Here is a 19513-nt window from a genome sequence, read left to right on the forward strand (position 1 = left end):
ACAATAGAGCCTGCCTTCCTCACCAGTTTGTCCAGGCGTGAGGCATCCTTCTTCTTAATGCTGCCTCCCCAGCACACCACTGCGTAGAAGAGGGCACTCGCCACAACCATCTGATAGAACATCTGCAGCATCTTACTGCAGATGTTGAAGGATGCCAGTCTTCTAAGGAAGTACAGGCGGCTCTGTCCTTTCTTGCACAGAGAATCAGTATTGGCAGTCCAGTCCAATTTATCGTCCAGCTGCACTCCTAGGTATTTATAGGTCTGCACCCTCTGCACACAGTCACCTCTGATGATCACGGGGTCCATGAGGGGCCTGGGTCTCCTAAAATCCACCACCAGTTCCTTGGTTTTGCTGGTGTTCAGTTGTAGGTGGTTCGAGTCGCACCATTTAATAAAGTCCTTGATTAGGTCCCTATACTCCTCCTCCTGCCCACTCCTGATGAAGCCCACGATAGCAGTGTCGTCAGCAAACTTTTGCACGTGGCAGGACCCCGAGTTGTATTGGAAGTCCGATGTATATAGGCTGAACAGGACCGGAGAAAGTACAGTCCCCTGCGGCGCTCCTGTGTTGCTGACCACAATGTCAGATCTGCAATTCCCGAGACGCACATACTGAGGTCTGTTTGTAAGATAGTCCACGATCCATGCCACCAGGTATGAATCTACTCCCATCTCTGTCAGCTTGTCCCTAAGGAGCAGAGGTTGGATGGTGTTGAAGGCGCTAGAGAAGTCTAGAAACATAATTCTTACAGCGCCACTGCCTCTGTCCAAGTGGGAGAGGGATCGGTGTAGCATATAGATGATGGTATCTTCCGCTCCCACCTTCTCCTGGTATGCGAACTGCAGAGGGTCGAGGGCGTGTTGGACCTGTGGCCTCAGGTGGTGAAGCAGCAGCCGCTCCATGGTCTTCATCACATGTGATGTTAGAGCGACAGGCCGGAAGTCATTCAGCTCACCAGGACGTGATACCTTTGGGACTGGGGTGATGCAAGATGTTTTCCAAAGCCTCGGGACTTTCCCCTGTTTCAGGCTCAGGTTGAAGATGCGCTGTAGAGGACCCCCCAGCTCTGATGCACAGACCTTCAGCAGTCGTGGCGATACTCCATCTGGACCTGCTGCTTTGCTGGCACGAAGTTTCCTCAGCTCTCTGCTCACTTGCGCTGCTGTAATTGTGGGTGGGGATGTCTCTCCTATGTTGGTATCAGCAGAAGGATGTGTAGAGAGTGCAGTACTCCGAGGTGAGAGTGGGTTAGGGTGGTCAAACCTGTTAAAGAAGATGTTCATTTGGTTTGCTCTCTTCACGTCTCTCTCGATGGTGGCACCCCGCTTCGAGCTGCAGCCAGTGATGATCTTCATCCCATCCCATACTTCCTTCATGCTGTTGTTCTGCAACTTCTGCTCCAGCTTTCTCCTGTACTGCTCTTTCGCCGCCCTGAGCTGGACTCGGAGTTCCTTCTGCACGCGCTTGAGCTCATGCTGATCACCGTCTTTAAAGGCCCTTTTCTTCTGGTTCAAAAGGCCCTTGATGTCACTTGTAATCCATGGCTTGTTGTTAGCATAGCAGCGTACTGTTCTTACTGGAACTAAAGTGTCCATACAGAAGTTGATGTAGTCAGTAGTGCAGTCAACAACCTCCTCAATGTTCTCACTATGTGATCCCTGCAGGATATCCCAGTCTGTAGTTCCAAAACATTGTCTCAGAGCATTCTCAGCCTCCGTTATTTAATTCCATGGCTTGTTGTTGCTCTCATTCTGCCACAGCAGACATTTCCAAAACTGTTGATTTTCTGTTTTTTGATGTCAAAATGTTTTGGTGACCTGAGAGATCAGCCTTACCGAGACCTTCACCTTTCTTTATATTCAGATGTTGTGTGATGGGCACAGGTGAGCTGGTCATGTGTCTCATTATTGTCAGTCAGTCATTTTCTAACCTTCTATATCATAACACAGGGTCACGGGGGTCTGCTGGAGCCAATCCCAACGAACACAGGGTGCAAAGCAGGAACAAATCACCAGGCAGGGTGCCAGCCCACCGCAGGGCACACACAAACACACACACACACACACACTAAGCACACACCGAGCACAATTTAGAATTGCTAATCCACCTAACCTGCATGTCTTTGGACTGTGTGAGGAAACTGGAGCACCCGGAGGAAACCCACGCAGACACGGGAAGAACATGCAAACTCCACATAGGGAGAACCTGGGAAGTGAACCCAGGTCTCCTTACTGCAAGGCAGCAGCGCCACCACTGCGCCACCCTGCTGCCCCTTAATTTATAATGATAGCCTCAGAGTAATACTTAGTTATTACCGGTGAACCAGGTAAACATGTTGTTTTTATTTATGTTTTTGGATGAAACTTTTATACTTTGAATTTTTTTGCTTTTCCTATATACAGAAATAGAGTTTCCTGACTAGCAGGCTGTCTTGTCATAGTATATACATTAAACTCACATTCTTCAATGACACAGAAGGTTTAAAGCAACTTACAAATATTATATATAAGTGTGTGTATCTTTGAGGAAAATGGTGGCGGTGCAGTAGTTAGCACTCCATTCTCCATGCAGGGAGGACCCGGGAAGCGAACCCTGGTCTCCTAACTGTGAGACAGCAGTGCTACCCATGTATTCCCATGTATTAAAAAATGTTAATTAAAAATGATTACACTTCTTCTTCTTCTTCTTTGGGCTGCTTCCATTAGGACTCACCACAGCAGGTCACCTTTTTCCATATCTTCATGTCCCCTGCATCATGTTCAGTTACACCCATCACCACTAAACCATTCAAAGATATCATGGTAATATTATGCCATATTTTTTCATTTTGATTTTGATATTGGGTCCTCCCTGTGTGGAGTCTGCATGTTCTCCCCATGTCTGTGTGGGTTTCCTCCCACAGTCCAAAGACATGCAGGTTAGGTGCATTGGTGGTCCTAAATTGTCCCTAGTGTGTTCTTGGTGTGTGGTGTGTGTGCCCTGCGGTGGGCTGGCACCCTGCCCGGGATTTGTTCCTGCCTTGTGCCCTGTGTTGACTGGGATTGGCTCCAGCACACCCCCGTGACCCTGTGTTGGGATATAGCAGGTTGGATAATGGACGGATGGACTTTGATATTATATCCAGTTAAGGTTAAAACATTTGTGATAAATGATGCAGAACTTTGTCTACATTTTTGAATATATCACTCTTGCTATCCTGGTAGTATTAGAACAAGACAGAAATTAATTTTGGGTGGGTCACACGTCCATTACAGGAGACATTTCTTCAGGCACATTCCCTTTTGTAGAATCGAGTCACAAGTTATTTTAACCATCATATCTGTGACTTGTAAAAAAGGTGGAGAAAACCCCAGACAGAGAGACCCCAGGTCAGAATTCAAACCCAGTCTGCTTCAGCTGAGAGGCAGAAGTTTTGATGAAATGAAAAATATCATTTGGAACCTGAACAGATAGATAGATAGATAGATAGATAGATAGATAGATAGATAGATAGATAGATAGATAGATAGATAGATAGATAGATAGATAGATAGATAGATAGATAGATAGATAGATAGATAGATAGATAGATAGATAGATAGATACAAAATTGTTTTACTTTTTACAGAAGCTCATTAAATAACTAAATAGGGATGCCTGGGGCACCATGTATTCCCGCAGGGCACACTGGGAGTTGGAGTTTGGCATAGCCCTGTTGGGTTCCGTGAAGGATGCCATGGGGAGCTGTACAACCCTACTTTGGGTTTCCTTCACACCTGGGAGTGGTTCCAGTTAATTCTGTTAATTAGTTCCTGTTAGTTAGTTCAATTAATTCCCCACAGGAATCCATGGCGCCACAGCTGCCCAAGGGAGCTGCTCTCTAGTGTCCTGGGGAAGGTACTTAGGTAGTGTCCTGTGGATGCGCTGTGTCCCCCGGTCCCCCTACATACACTCACAAACATTATGGGATCTGATCATAGACCAGAATGAGTTAAAAGGACTTTGCAGTCCCACTCCTGGTGAGGCGTCACAGAGAGGATGTGCAGCGCTTGTCATGATGAAACCCAGTTTTGTCTTCATTCGTTTTTCCTCTACTACCTCCAGGGGGCCCAGAATGCATCCCATAAAAGACCCTTGCCCTTTGAATTAGCTTGTTGATTTCCTGGGTCTTTTTTGAAGTGATGTTGACAGCCCAGCACACTACAGTATAGAAAATCACACTGGCCATCACTTCTATAGTTCCTCTGTGTTATGAGAGCAGTCCCACCTGCCATTATACAGACCCCCAAGCACAGGAGTACACCACCTCTACATTCACTCCACTATCTTTGAATAGTGACCGGATGTAGAGGTCATTGGTGTGGCAAAAGTCAGTAACCAGTTCCTTGGTTTTGCTGATGTTAAGTCACAGACAGTACTTTCTACAAGTTCTTTCTGTGTGTGTGTGTGTGCCCAGGATCGGTTCAGAGCTTGTGTTCAATGCTGCCCATGCACTGGCACTAGCTCCCCACGAGCAGGTCAGCAATCCACTGATGGATGCTGGGATATATAATATTTTTGTACCCAGTTTTGCAAAGTATTGTATACTTATTTGCTTTGTAATGTACCCTTGATGTGTGTGGTAGAGACAATCCTACCCTGGCAATATTGGGCACAAAGCAAAACATTTTTTTTGAGTTAGGGGCAGTTTAGAGTAACCAATTAATGTAATACAGACATCTTTAGCATATGGGTGAAAAAAGGAGAAGCTAGGAGAAAGCCATGTCAACTCAAGTCATGTGGCTTTATTGTCATACTATCCATACCTCATATTGCAGCACACAGTGGCTCAAAATAATACAGGATTCCACAGAACTGCAGTGCAACATATACATAAACATAGCACAAGTGCAAGATAGGTAAAGAACTATGCTATACTATGCTATACTGTGCTATACTGTACTATACTATACTATGCTACACCAGTCTACGCTATACTATACTATACTATACTATACTATACTATACTATACTACATTACACTATACTATGCTATGCTATGCTATACTACACTACACTACACTACACTATACCAGTCTATACAATACAATACAATACAATACTATACTATACTGCACTATACCATTCTACACTATACTACACTACACTATACTATGCTATGCTATACTTTACTATGCTATTCTATACTACACTACACTATACCAGTCTACGCTATAGTATGCTATGCTATGCTATACTATGCTATGCTATACTATACTACACTACACTGCACTATACCATTCTACACTATACTACACTACACTATATTATGCTATGCTATACTATACTGTGCTATACTACACTACACTACACTATACTATACTATACGATACTGCACTATACCATTCTACACTATACTACACTGCACTATACTATGCCATGCTATGCTATACTTTACTATGCTATACTATACCATACTACACTACACTACAATACACTATACCAGTCTACACTATACTATGCTATGCTATACTATACCACACTACACTACACTGCACTATACCATTGCACACTCTGCTACACAACACTATACTATACTACACTACACTACAATACACTATACCAGTCTACACTATACTATGCTATGCTATACTATACTATACTACACTACACTGCACTATACCAGTCTACACTATACTATGCTATGCTATACTATACTACACTGCACTGCACTATACCATTCTACACTATACTACACTACACTATACTATGCTATGCTATACTATACCACACTACACTACACTGCACTATACCATTCTACACTATACTATAATATGCTATGTTATGCCATACTACACTACACTACATGTGGATAGTGCTTTGAGTACTGAGAAAAGTGCAATATAAATGTAATGAATTATTATTATTATTATTACACTATACTACACTATACTATACTATAATAGGTAACAGATAAATAAATCATAGGAAATGAATAAATAGTAATTAATGTAGATAGTAATAAATAAATAAATAAACAACAGTAGTAATAAATGTACTGTAAATAGACTATAGGAACAAATCTTAACGGAGGGAGTTCAGAATCCAGACTGCCAAGGGGTCGAAGCTGTTGCTGAACTGGCTGAACTGGTTTGGGTGCTCCAGAATCTGCTGTCAAGTGAAAGTGGGACAACAGGGGTGGGCAGGTAGGAGGCAGTCCGTCACAAAGCTGCAGGCTATGTGCATGCGGCACTTAATAAACGATGTACTCAATGGAGGGTAGAGATGTTCCAGGGATCTTTTCTGCTGTGTGGACACAGAAAGAATATACAAACTGTACATGGAGTGACCGGGCTGAGATTTGAACCCAGTGTCTTAGAGACATGAGACGTGGGTAACCACTATGCATATTACTATTATTTCTTGATTTGGTTGTTTGTATACTCTTAGAAATCATTTTAATAGCACTTTCCTGGATTGTGTTGTTCCTCGTGGCTCCATTGCTTGAAAAAGTACCAGTTCATTCTGGGACAGGTTCTTTGCATTTGAAAAACTTCCTAATATGGAGGGGAAAAAAAACAAATCTTTAATGTCTGCTGGGCTACAGGACACCACAGATTAAGAAAGCCTGTCCTGTGGTACTGGATGTGTGCAGCCATTGGTATTTGACAAATCCATTACCATCTATTTGTGCGGGTTATTCACTGTATGGGGATCCATTTATACTGTAGATGCAAATAAATTGCATGTGGATGAGTTTATTGGGAACCAAAAATGGTTCCACTTGCTCTGAAGTACTGGCACTTTTATTTTTAGGAGTGTACTAAACATTTTTTACAACACGGAAAAAAGGCAACAACTGAATTCTGCACCAATTGTGGAGCTATAAGAAGCTAACTGTTATGTGTCATGTGGATATTTTCATTCATTTATGAATATCCCTTTATCACATCAATACAAAAAAATATTGCCAGGGCTGGGAGAATTTCCAGCTTGTCTGGCCCCTTTGTAGAGTGAAAGGCCACCACGCCAATAGCAGATTGGCAGCGCCGAGTTGCTGCGCGTCTTATCTACGCCGGGAAACGCGCAGCCTGTGAAAGAGACGGCGCGCTGCTGAGCTGTGCGGGCCTTGCTGTTTGGTAAGGCGATGCTCAGCCAGGCGGAGATAGGGATCATCATCCGCATGTGGGAGAGCATCGCTCCCAGGGCAGAGGAATTCGGAGCGGAGGCTTTATTTAGGTAAACTGGAGAGTTTTGTTAAGGGCTTCGCCGTATCGGGAAGTGTTGAAAGTATGCCTCGGGAAATCTTACTGATGTGGATAATAATCACATGCCGCTGCCACTGAACTAGATTGAAATGGCTCGAAAATAGTTTGATGGCTAATAGCAGAAGGGGTGTGTTTTAATTAAGGTGTGCCTTAATTAATAGGTGTGTAAAATATTGTAAAATAATGTTATAATAGTACAGATCGATGGGTTCGTCTCCAGTCCAGGGTTGGTTCCTGCTTTGGGTCTATTGCTGTCTGAATGGTCTCGGAATTCCAGCGACCGCCTACTATGAGGATTATATAAATTGTTGAATGGATGGATGGATCGTAATTATTTATTTATTTATTTACTACTTACTTACTTATTTTTGTAATATCTTGTGCACAGAAACGTTACCAGCGTTACATTAATACTTTAAATTTTAAAAATGAAACGGGTTCCCTGTATACATTTCAAGTTTTACATTCAAATGTTAATTTATACTTTTTTGCCGTTGCGGTTAAATGCATTTGAATCTTCATTCACCGTAGTTTGTCTGTGTTAAGGAAGAGAAGCATTACAGTCTCTTTCACATATTTACCCTTAGAATTTTTAAATAAGTAAATAAACAATCCGGGACGGCACTTTGGCGCAGTGGGTAGAGCTGCTGCCTCGCAGTAAGGAGAGCCGGATTCGCTTCCCAGGTTCTCCTTGCGTGGAGTTTGCATGTTCTCCCCGTGTCTGCGTGGGTTTCCTCCGGGTGCTCCGGTTTCCTCCCACAGTCCAAAGTTATGCAGGTTAGATGCATTGGCGATTCTAAATTGCCCCTAGTATGTGCTTTGGTGTGTGGGTGTGTGCCCTGAGGTGGGCTGTTGCCCTGCCCGGGGTTTGTTTCCTGCCTTGCGCCCTGTGTTGGCTGGGATTGGCTCCAGCAGACCCCCGTGACCCTGTATTAGCGGGTTGGATACTGAATGGATGGATAAACATTCTAAACATTGTTCCGTCTAAATAGCTGTATATGCTAATCAATACAATTATCAAGTTGTTTAAAGCTTAGTTTCACTTGGTGCAATTGGAACAGCCATTTATACAAATATGGTGTTTTATCCTTTTCTTACCAGGCAGCGACTGGAGGCGCTGTTTAGCGTCGCAACTATGTAGCGCCTCTCAATGTGTACACAATTCCAACACACAGCTCCCAGAACATTATATGCAGTGTGTATTAATATATCTTTATCCGTATAAACATCTTTGGGAAAAAAATAAGAAGAACTTTGTCACTGAGTAATAATTTTAAAACTAGGAAATGTTTAGGGTGGCGTAGTGGGTAGCGCTGCTGCCTCGCAGGAGACCCGGGTTCGTTTCCCGGGTCCACCTTGCGTGGAGTTTGCATGTTCTCCCTGTGTGTACGTGGGGGTGCTCCGGTTTCCTCCCACAGTCCAAAGACGTGCGGGTTAGGTTGTCCCTAGTGTGCAGTTCTTGGGGTTTGTGTGCTCTGCCCGGGGTTTGTTTCCTGTGTTGGCTCCAGCAGACCCCCGTGTCCGCAATATAGCTGGATAGATGGAATTGTTTAATCGACAATCTGCAATGTTTGAAGCATTCCAATTTTTCGAAGAAAGCCGGAGCAATCTATATACTAACGCTCGAATGTTAAGATGTGTAGAGTTTTTAAAATGACAACTAATACTGTTACAAGCCATTCGGATATTTCAACACTATGTCAATAGAGACAACAAACTGTTTGGCAGTTTTGTTCAGAATTTAACGAATCCGTTTATAAATAATTTGGTAATTTCGTGACATATGTTTTCAAAGCTATTCGTTGTCCGTTGCCGTAAATTTGTTTTAATTCATTCACTTAGCGGTGGAGAAGTGGAGTCTATTTCTGTAGCCGGACTGAAGGAGCACAGCACCTCCTCTCTCTCTCTCTCTCTCTCTCTCTCTCTCTCTCTCTCTCTCTCTCTCTCTTACTCTCAAACACACACAGACACCCACACGCACGCGCACGCGCGCACACACATTCAGAGCTACTTTAACAGTCGTCATTGTAAACTGACGTCATAACATTTTGAATCCCACTTAATGTAGTTCTGGGTTTATACAACTTAATAATTAAATTAACCCTTGAGGGGGCTCCTGTCCATTGAGCACACATCCGCTCACCCACGGCCAAACTGCTATCGCCGATTAACTTAACTTAGTCTTTGGGTTGGTAAACAACAGCAAGAGAACATGCAAAAGCCTCAGAGACAGGGACTGTGTATTCCAGCATGTCATGCTTTATATGTTCCTTCCTAAACTAATTTAAAACACATATAATCTAGATTAATTCTAAATGAGCATTTTATGTTGCTTAGTGTAACATTATTGTGATGTATTAATTGACTGGGTAAAGATTAAAAAATGGCATTATAATGGTTACTGGGGGTGGCATGGTGGCGCAGTGGGTAGCGCTGCTGCCTCGCAGTTAGGAGACCCGTGTTCGCTTGCATGTTCGCCCCGTGTTTTGGGGGGGGGGGGGGGTTGTGCTTTCCGGTTTCCTCCCACCGTCCAAAGGCATGCAGGTTAGGTTCTAAATTGTGCTTGGTGTGTATGTGGGTGTGTGCCCTGCAGTGGGCTGGCACCCTGCTCTGGGTTTGTTTCCTGCCTTGCGCCCTGGGATTGGCTCCAGCAGACCCCCGTGACCCTGTTGTTAGGATATAGCGGGTTGTATAATGAATGGGGGCGGCACGGTGGCGCAGTGGGTAGCGCTGCTGCCTCGCAGTTGGGAGACCTGGGGACCCGGGTTCGCTTCCCGGGTCCTCCCTGCGTGGAGTTTGTATGTTCTCCCCGTGTCTGCGTGGGTTTCCTCCAGGTGCTCCGGTTTCCTCCCACAGTCCAAAGACATGCCGGTTAGGTGGATTGGCGATTCTAAATTGGCCCTAATGTGTGCTTGGTGTGTGGGTGTGTTTGTGTGTGTCCTGCGGTGGGTTGGCACCCTGCCCAGGATTGGTTCCTGCCTTGTGCCCTGTGTTGGCTGGGATTGGCTCCAGCAGGCCCCCGTGACCCTGTGTTCGGATTCAGCAGGTTGGAAAATGGATGGATGGATAATGGATTGATGGTTACTGGGATTGCAAAATCATACAAACCTATTGTTGCACCATTATTTGTTACGATTGATCCTGGTAGATTCTATTTATTTAGTTCTAGTGCATCGTTTCACAACCTTTAAGTATTTGCGACCCGAGTTTGAATAACAGTTTTAATCGCGTCCCCCTGATGTTTTTTTGAAAGGAGCCCACTAATACCAATTTGTTCTTTTTTAATTAATGATATATCATAGATGCATATTTTATTATACCTACTTAACTTTTATCGACATTTCTCTAACTCTATATTTATTTTTCTAGTATCAGAATGTAGTTTAAGTTCATTTGTTTCGGTTTCAATAGATGTACTTTTCAAATTTTCGACTCTTCTTTTCTTTTTTTCACATCTTCACGCACCCCCTTTTTGTTTTTTCGCACCCCCCTAGGGGGGCCCACCCCACAGATTGAGAACCACTGTTGTAGTATATGAGGGTAAGTCAATAATTATCCCGGCTTTTGTTATAATTTTTTGGGGTTGTCTTTTTAGCCTTCCCCACACATACAGTATGTGGAAACACGGTGTGCCTGTGGTCAGTGATAAAGCTTCACATTTACATTTACTTATTTGGCTGATGCCTTTATCCAAGGTGACAGACAACATCTGAGATACAATTAGTAACATTTCTTTTGTTTTGTACAATTGAGGTACAGGCAGGTGAGGTGAGTTGCTCGTGGTCACACAGTCCTGGTCTCACAGGTGGTGTGCTGCAGGGGTTCAGGCTTTAGACTCCCAAGCCTCTACTTGCAGGTTCAAATTCAGCTACTGACTGTGTGTCACTACAAGCAGCTCACTTTACCTGTCTGTGCAATCACAAAATAAATATCCTATTGTATCTAAAATCTTGAAAGCTTTGATTACTTAACTTCTCTAGAAGGAAAAATGGCCGCTCCACTCTCTATTAGCGCCAAAGAAGACCAGTGAACAGTCGTCTGATTTTTATGGACTGGAGGTGTACCAGGTGCCAAAATCCTGGTCGGTTCCTTAGAATCGGGGTATAGGGTCTCGCTCAGTGTTGTAGCCTGTAGTAGACGTGGGCGGGCATCCTGCTCCTTCTTTGTGCTTAACACATTTCTGAACTCCACCATAGTTAAACGCTGCCTCCATATTGTGCAGGGAGCCATCTGTAAATTTTGGATTCTGGTACGCCTTCAGCCAATAAAAAGCAGGTGACTGCTCACCAAATTGAGAGTGAAGCAGCCATGTTCACACTGATCCATCCATTGTCCAACCTGCTATATCCTAACTACAGGGTCAAGGGGGTCTGCTGGATGCCAACCGACATACCAGGGACAGTTTAGGATCGCCAATGCACCAAACCTGCATGTCTTTGGACTGTGGGAGGAAACCCACGCAGACACGGGGAGAACATGCAAACTCCACGCAGGGAGGACCCGGGAAGCGAACCACAGGTCTACTACTGCGAGGCAGCAGCGCTACACACTGCGCCACCACGTCAAATTGTGTATCGATATCTATAATGATGAAAAGCAAACAGATATGAAATTTGTCAAAAAGTGCTCAACCAAAAGTAGTATTCTATTTAAGCAACCATCTGAATAATTTGTATCATGGCAATATAAATGTGTGCACGATATTAAAAACTGTATTCACTATAAGGCATATTGTTTTAATAACTATCATTAATTTTATTTTAATTTATGTATCATCAGTTTAACAATAACATGTAAACATTCAACATGCCATGTAAATATAAAGATGTCATGGGAACAATAAGCTGCTACGTCCCCGTCGTGTTCCTGGTAATACAGTACATTTAATTTTATGATTTTTTTTTTCCCACCATCATTATCATAATTAACTGTAGCTAAATGCAGTTTTACCTAGAGCAATTTATTGCAACAAATATTATATAACACTTTTTCTATTTTAGGTGACTATAACTGTTTTTACTTTGCATGTAATCGAGGTAATGCATATGTCATCATGAAAGAATTCCACCGCCGTTTTCGACCTCTCTAAGTGTGAAAATATCATTTTAATATAAAGTTTGATTATAAATAGAGATAAATGTTTATGCATGCATATTATCAATTAGTTATGATAAGAAACAAAAAGATATGATACAAAAGACAGTCAAAAAGTTTCCACACTTGTCTTTAAACTCTATTTATTAAGAATTTCACAAACAAATGATGTCACTTTTCTACACAGTCACCTTCCTTTGCAATGCAATTTTCCCAGTAATGTGACATTTCCAGTTACTACTCCTCCCGCATTCACCATTGCCAACGAAAATATAAAAGTGCGGAAACTTTTTAAATGTCCCTCGTATTTGAGAAATAGATAGATAGATAGATAGATAGATAGATAGATAGATAGATAGATAGATAGATAGATAGATAGATAGATAGATAGATAGATAGAGTATGTTGTATCTGGGGTCTCTTCGTGGAATTCTGTGTTTAATTTCTTTTATTTTTTCATAGGCCCATTGGATTTGATGCTCTCACCACCAGGAGACAAGTTTAAACTATGGGGGTCTTTCACATATACAACTTGAACCAGTTCACAGGGTGCCCCTACTACATGATCCCTAACATTTGTAAAAGGCGCTATATAGCGCCCGACCCGGCACAGACTGAGACAGAGGCACGTACTTAAATAAAACACACTTTATTTCTTCTTCAGCCGTGGGGCACGCCTTCCCCGTGTCCCACAGGCCCAACACAGTCCCAAATACACTCACAATTATTCTCTGTTCTCCCTTTACCACCACTCCTCCTCAGGCTTAGTCCTCCTCCTCCCAACTCTGGCTCTCTCGAGTGGTGGTGGCTGGCCTTTTTATACCCCACCCGGACGTAGTCCAGGTGCTTGGTCACCTGGGCCTAATTGCATTTCTGGGTGGGGCTGAGGAATTGATCAGCCGGGCTAGAAAGTCCATGCAGCTCCCCCTGGCGGCCATCCAAGCCCCCAACCAGGCTGTGGAGGACTCAATGTCCCATGGAGCCATGTGCCAGGCTGGGGAATCATCATCCGCCAGGGAGGCTGCCACCAAGCGTCCCGGGGGAGGTATTGAGCTGCCTGTGGTGGCTCCCCCAGAACAGATGCAGCAGAGGCATCCCTGCCGGGCATGGAACCCGGCTGTCCTTTACACATTATTTTTCTGAACTTGGTTTCTGGTTTTCAGACAGCCACGCTCACTCACACCATAATAATTTGGAATTTCTAGCTAACCAAACTTTCACTTCTTTACACTGTGGAAGGGAAATTAAGAAGCAGAGAAACTCGTACACAGAGAGAACATGCCAACTCCACACAGAAAGCTGAAACTTGTATCTGAAACTTTGAAAAGGTTTTTCTTTTGACCTTTTTACTCCTCCCTGAAAATACAGAAGCCAGAATGGGAAAAACATTCAGAATGATAGGATACAACAGAGCTCCATAGTCCATTTTGTATTCTGTAATCTCCGTTACTTAGTTTTGCCTCATCTTATTTTTATGTTTCATCTTGTCAAGTACTTTGAGTTACATCATTTGTATGAAGACTTGCTCTACAAATCAGTGTTGCTGTGGTTATTTGGTCTTCTCCTATTTCCTTTGGCTTCCAGATTTCTTCTAACAGTCTGATCTTCTCTTGCATGCAGAATGTTCACCACTTTTCCACACACGAAGACCTACTTTGCTCACAAGGACATCAGCGAGAATTCTCCTTTCCTTCGCAGCCACGGAAAAAATGTTATCGATGCTGTTGGACTGGGAGCAAAACATTTTAACACCCTAACCACTACAATGGCACAGCTCAGTGCCTTCCATGCATACATCCTGATGATCGACCCCTATAACTTCAAGGTAACGTGTGCATTTGTGTCTTTTACCATGACATACACATTCACACAATGTCTAGACTAGTCTGTTCTGTAAAGAGCTACACATTCAGTTCTTTATCGGTTGGGCCGCGTGATTGCACCTGTTGCTCTGTGTATGTAGTCTGCACCTTCTTCTCCTGTCATTCCAAGTTAATTGGCAATTCTCAGTTTGTCCCATATGGATATGTGTTTGAATGTGGCCTGTGAAGGACTGGTGACCAGTCTTGCATTGCTGCCTATACATTGTGCCTGATAAGCTATGGCACATTCGCCAACCTGAACTGAAGGTTTAAGATGATGTATAAAACGGATCCTTTACTGCAGGATTGGTGTACAGACAGATACAAGACAAACAAGAAATATTACTCATATATACACCAGAACAGGAGTCTCCAACACGTCGCCCGCGAGGTACCGGTAGCTCGCCACCCCTATCCAAGTAGCTCGCCAAACAGTTAATGAATTCTACATAAATCTGAAAACTTGATTAGTTAAATTAGGAGGGTGGGTGATCTTGCCAAAAAAAATCATATCACGATCCTTTTCACACTGAATTATGATCCACAATCATATATTTGTAAATCGGACTCTGAAGGAGTCACCAGTCATGAACCTCACCGCCCGTCACTGGATTGCATTGCAGGTTTTTGTCACCTACTCGACATGAGCCTGATCTTAACCACAGCATAACCAGGTGTCATCACTGACATAGAACAATGGAGGGGAGCCCTGGAGGATATAGCAGGTTGGATAATGGATGGATGGATGTTCCCCCACTGTTATCCCATGTGTGTGTGTCAGTCAGTTATTGTCCAACCTGCTATATCCTAAATACAGGGTCACGGGGGTCTGCTGGAGCCAATCCCAGCCAACACAGGGCACAAGGCAGGAACAAATCCCCGGGCAGGGTGCCAGCCCACCATAGGGCACACACACACACATACCAGGGACAATTTAGGATGGCCAATGCACCTAACCTGCATGTCTTTGGACTGTGGGAGGAAACCCACGCAGACACGGGGAGAACATGCAAACTCCACGCAGGGAGGACCCGGGAAGTGAACCCGGGTCTCCTAACTGCTAGGCAGCAGCACAACCCACTGCACCACCACTTTATTAATTTAGCATTATTTCTGATAAAGAGCCTGCTTTGTGGCACTTTATTTCTGCATTCACACATAAAGGAGCTCCCATCATGTACACACTACGTATACAGTAAGAATTCACAGTGACATTAACATTGAACGTAGGCCGAATAGGACTTAGATACTGTACTGTTTATATAAAATTCTCTGTTTCTTTCAGCTTCTGTCTCACTGCATCCTGGTCACACTGTCCTCTTGGAAGGGTGACGAATTTTCCCCAGAGGCCCATGCAGCCTGGGACAAGTACCTGTCTGCACTGTCTGCTGTCCTGGCCGAGAAGTACAGATAAAGGACGAGGATGAGCGACTAGCCTCAGGGTGTCTTCCCCTTTATTTTCAGCTGCTTTGTTTCTTTATGGCTGCTTTTCTTTTCTTTTTTTAAATAAAAAGGCATTTCTCTCATTCCTCGCTTACTCCTCATTTCACTCTTTTCTGTTCCTTAATTTCCCCCGTTGTGTTCCAGATTGTCTACCTTTCAATGATATTGAAATTTGAATATGCTGTTTAAAAGGGAACAAAATGATGGCTTACAACTGCAGAAAGGCACCACGTTTTTCATTTTATTTGCCATTTCTTAAGCTCTATTTTGAAAGTATCTATATATATAATTCACTAAGCAGCCGAGAGGGCACGCAAGACAACCATGGGATACGCACGACATAGCCACGCCTGCCAACTCACAGAGCCCCGGCCACCAACTCTAAGACCATGGGATACACCAACGACTCACAGAGCCACGCCCACTAACTCCAAGACCATTGGATACGACGATGACTCACAGAGCCACGCCCACCAACTCTAAGACCATGGGATACGACAACGACTCACAGAGCCACACCCACCAACTCCAAGACCATGGGATACGACGATGACTCACAGAGCCACGCCCACCAACTCTAAGACCATGGGATACGATGACGACTCACAGAGCCCCGCCCACCAACTCTAAGACCATGGGATATGACAACGACTCACAGAGCCCCGCCCACCAACTCTAAGACTATGGGATACGACGACGACAGCCGACAGGGCACGCAAGACAACCATGGGATCCGCACGACATAGCCACGCCCGCCAACTCACAGAGCCCCGCCCACCAACTCTAAGACTATGGGATACGACAACGACTCACAGAGCCACGCCCACCAACTCCAAGACCATGGGATACGACGATGACTCACAGAGCCACGCCCACCAACTCTAAGACCATGGGATACAATGATGACTCACAGAGCCACGCCCACCAACTCTAAGACCATGGGATACGACGACGACTCACAGAGAAAAGCCTACCAACTCTAAGACCATGGGATACAATGACGACTCACAGAGCCACGCCTACCAACTCTAAGACCATGGGATACAATGACGACTCACAGAGCCACGCCCACCAACTCTAAGACCATGGGATACAATGACGACTCACAGAGCCACGCCCACCAACTCTAAGACCATGGGATACGACGACGACTCACTGAGCCCCGCCCACCAACTCTAAGACCATGGAATATGACGACTACTCACAGAGCCCCGCCCACCAACTCCAAGACCATGGGACAAGAACGCCTGCTGACCCACCCGCCCGCCTGACAGTTACCAGCATTCACCACAATGTACTGGAGTGTAAAACTATCACAGCTGCGAAGCTTTCAGCCACGTGAGATTGAGCAATAACAGGTCTGTGATGCCCTTGGATGTCCGCGCTGCACGCGCGCTACACTGAATGGATCAACGTGTGTCTACCCAGCGCCGAGAGGCGTGGGTAAGCCGTTGAACCCCATTCGTGATGGGGACCAGGGCTTGCAATTGTTCCCCACAAACGAGGAATTCCCAGTAAGTGCGGGTCATAAGCTCACACTGATTAAGTCCCTGCCCTTTGTACACACCGCCCGTCGCTACTACAGATTGGATGGTTTAGTGAGATCCTCGGATCGGCCTTGCCACGGTCGCTCGTGGCCTCTGGTGGAGCGCCGAGAAAACGATCAAACTTGACTGTCTAGAGGAAGTAAAAGTCGTAATTCCGTAGGTGAACCTGTGGAAGGATCATTACCGGTTGTGCCGACCCGTCATTGGACGGTTAGGACCCGAAACCTCTCGGGCTTGCTTCCCTGCCCTAAGGGGGCGGAAAGGGTGTCCTCCCTGGGCGTCCTTCCCCTCTCTCCCTGTTCCGCCCTCCACACCCGACCGCCGTCCAGCCCCGTCCCTCGCTCTGGGAGGTGGGGGGCACGGCGGCGGTCCTCCAGTTTTCAGTCACGGACAATAAGTATGTTGCTCTCTCCAGGGTTCCATCCTTTCATTCACTCACAGTCATATCCTCAAACCCACCCCATTTGGACAACTGTGTCGTTCAGGAAGTGTTCACCCATCAATACATAATTATGTGGCGTATGCTAACCTGTGGGTTGGCTAGTTTTATAATATTGATGTAAAGTACTGAACTGCACATACAGTAGCACATATATACTGCAATGGGGTCGCCTTTGTGTCCCGACCTCACACCCCACTAAATCAGCAAACCACCACTCAAATAAAGTAAAGCAATGCCTTTAGTATGCAACTCCAAAGGGAGCTTTTGGGTGGAGTGGTGGCTCAGAGGTTAGGGATCTGCTCTGGTAATCAAATCCCGCAAACTTCGTCAGGCAAGGCCCTTAACCTGCAATTGTTGTTAATCTGCGTCCGGCCTTCCAACCTACATTGCTGAAAACTTGGAAATTCTAAAAGACGGTGCTTAAGGTGAGATTTTTTCCTTGCTGCGTTCATTTTTGCATTTTAACCACCAAAATAGTGAACTTTCTGTGGCTTATTACAGAAGACTACTTCTTCCTGTTTCACAGTTTTGTGATGTTTATAAACAGATTAAGAACTTTGTGATGGCTGGAATTCAGATTTTCTCCCCCTACATGATAATAGTGAAAAATAGAAGCATTCATCCATCCATCCATCCATCCTCTTCCGCTTATCCGAGGTCGGGTCGCGGGGGCAGCAGCTTGAGCAGAGATGCCCAGACTTCCCTCTCCCCGGCCACTTCTTCTAGCTCTTCCAGAAGAATCCCAAGGCGTTCCCAGGCCAGCTGGGAGACATAGTCCCTCCAGCATCTCCTGGGTCTTCCCCGGGGCCTCCTCCCGGTTGGACGTGCCCAGAACACCTCACCAGGGAGGCGTCCAGGAGGCATCCTGATCAGATGCCCGAGCCACCTCATCTGACTCCTCTTGATGCGGAGGAGCAGCGGCTCTACTCTGAGCCCCTCCTGGATGACTGAACAGAAGCAACTAAATTATATAATAAAAGCCAAGAACCAAATACATTCCACTAATTACAATACAATTTATTTGTGTGTAGCCCAAAATCACACAAGAAGTGCAGCAATGGGTTTTAACAGGCCCTGCCTCTTGACAGCCCCCCAGCTTTGATTCTCTAAGAAGACAAGGAAAAACTCCCCAAAAAAATCCTTGTAGAGACAAAATGGAAGAAACCTTGGGAGAGACCCCTTACCAGGTAGGTTGGGCGTACAGTGGGTGTCAAAAAGAAAAAGGGGGTCAATACAAGACACAGAACAGAACAAATCCTCAATACAGTACGGGCCAGAATATCCCATGTACACTTCAAATTAATGGGATAATAATACCATCCATCAAAGACTAAACACCACATGTACTGTACAGTTGCAAGTCCCCTGGTTTCATCGAGTCATGGCTGTCATATGTCGAGTACAGGGACATTTTTTCTTGCGTGTGCTGATCAATATGCCACATGTTGCCACTCTCACAGCCAACCAAGAAAATCACAAATGCTGGTCTCCCATTGGCTAAGAAGCAGCTGGATGATCCATCGGCCTTTTGGGGAAATGGACAGATGAGACAACAGTGGAACGTTTTTGACAAGATGAGTCTAGTAACGTCTGCTGTAAATAAAACGCAGCACTAAACAGTACATTTTGTAACATTAAATTTGTTTTGAAATTAATTAAATGTCAGCAAATATAAATGCAGAATGTAAATGACAAAAGACTGAGAAGGTGACACTGCCATAATTGTTTTTCCCTTCTCTGCCTTTATTCTCATCCATCTACTGTATTTGTTTGTGGAGAGTCCTTATGGACTGCGGTGGGCTGGCGCCCTGCCCGGGGTTTGTTTCCTGCCTTGCCCCCTTGTGTTGGCTGGGATTGGCTCCAGCAGACCCTCGTGACCCTGTAGTTAGGATATAG

At 44.8% G+C, this 19513-nt stretch overlaps 1 protein-coding gene and 1 long non-coding RNA gene across 3 annotated transcripts in view; one reads left to right on the forward strand and one right to left on the reverse strand.

The window, feature by feature from the left end:
• Positions 1–19513, reverse strand: part of LOC127529624 (uncharacterized) — a 60030-nt gene that overhangs the window by 1081 nt on the left and 39436 nt on the right. The gene's annotated exons all lie outside the window — the stretch shown is intronic.
• On the forward strand, positions 7041–15722 carry LOC114661041 (hemoglobin subunit alpha-D-like). Its single transcript, XM_051933810.1, has 3 exons — positions 7041–7200; positions 13944–14148; positions 15471–15722. Exons 1-3 carry the CDS (start codon positions 7109–7111, stop codon positions 15597–15599), a joined length of 426 nt encoding a protein of 141 aa, XP_051789770.1. The 5' UTR covers positions 7041–7108; the 3' UTR covers positions 15600–15722.

Source organism: Erpetoichthys calabaricus, chromosome 11, assembly GCF_900747795.2.
Source record: "Erpetoichthys calabaricus chromosome 11, fErpCal1.3, whole genome shotgun sequence".
Taxonomy (NCBI): domain Eukaryota; kingdom Metazoa; phylum Chordata; class Cladistia; order Polypteriformes; family Polypteridae; genus Erpetoichthys; species Erpetoichthys calabaricus.

Bases quoted from the DNA above. Each gene is read 5' to 3' on its own strand.
- LOC114661041 (XM_051933810.1), top strand. From the start codon at position 7,109: ATGCTCAGCCAGGCGGAGATAGGGATCATCATCCGCATGTGGGAGAGC. The intron at 7,201-13,943 runs GTAAACTGGAGA...TCTTGCATGCAG, and splicing joins GGAGCGGAGGCTTTATTTAG to AATGTTCACCACTTTTCCAC. The intron at 14,149-15,470 runs GTAACGTGTGCA...TGTTTCTTTCAG, and splicing joins TCGACCCCTATAACTTCAAG to CTTCTGTCTCACTGCATCCT.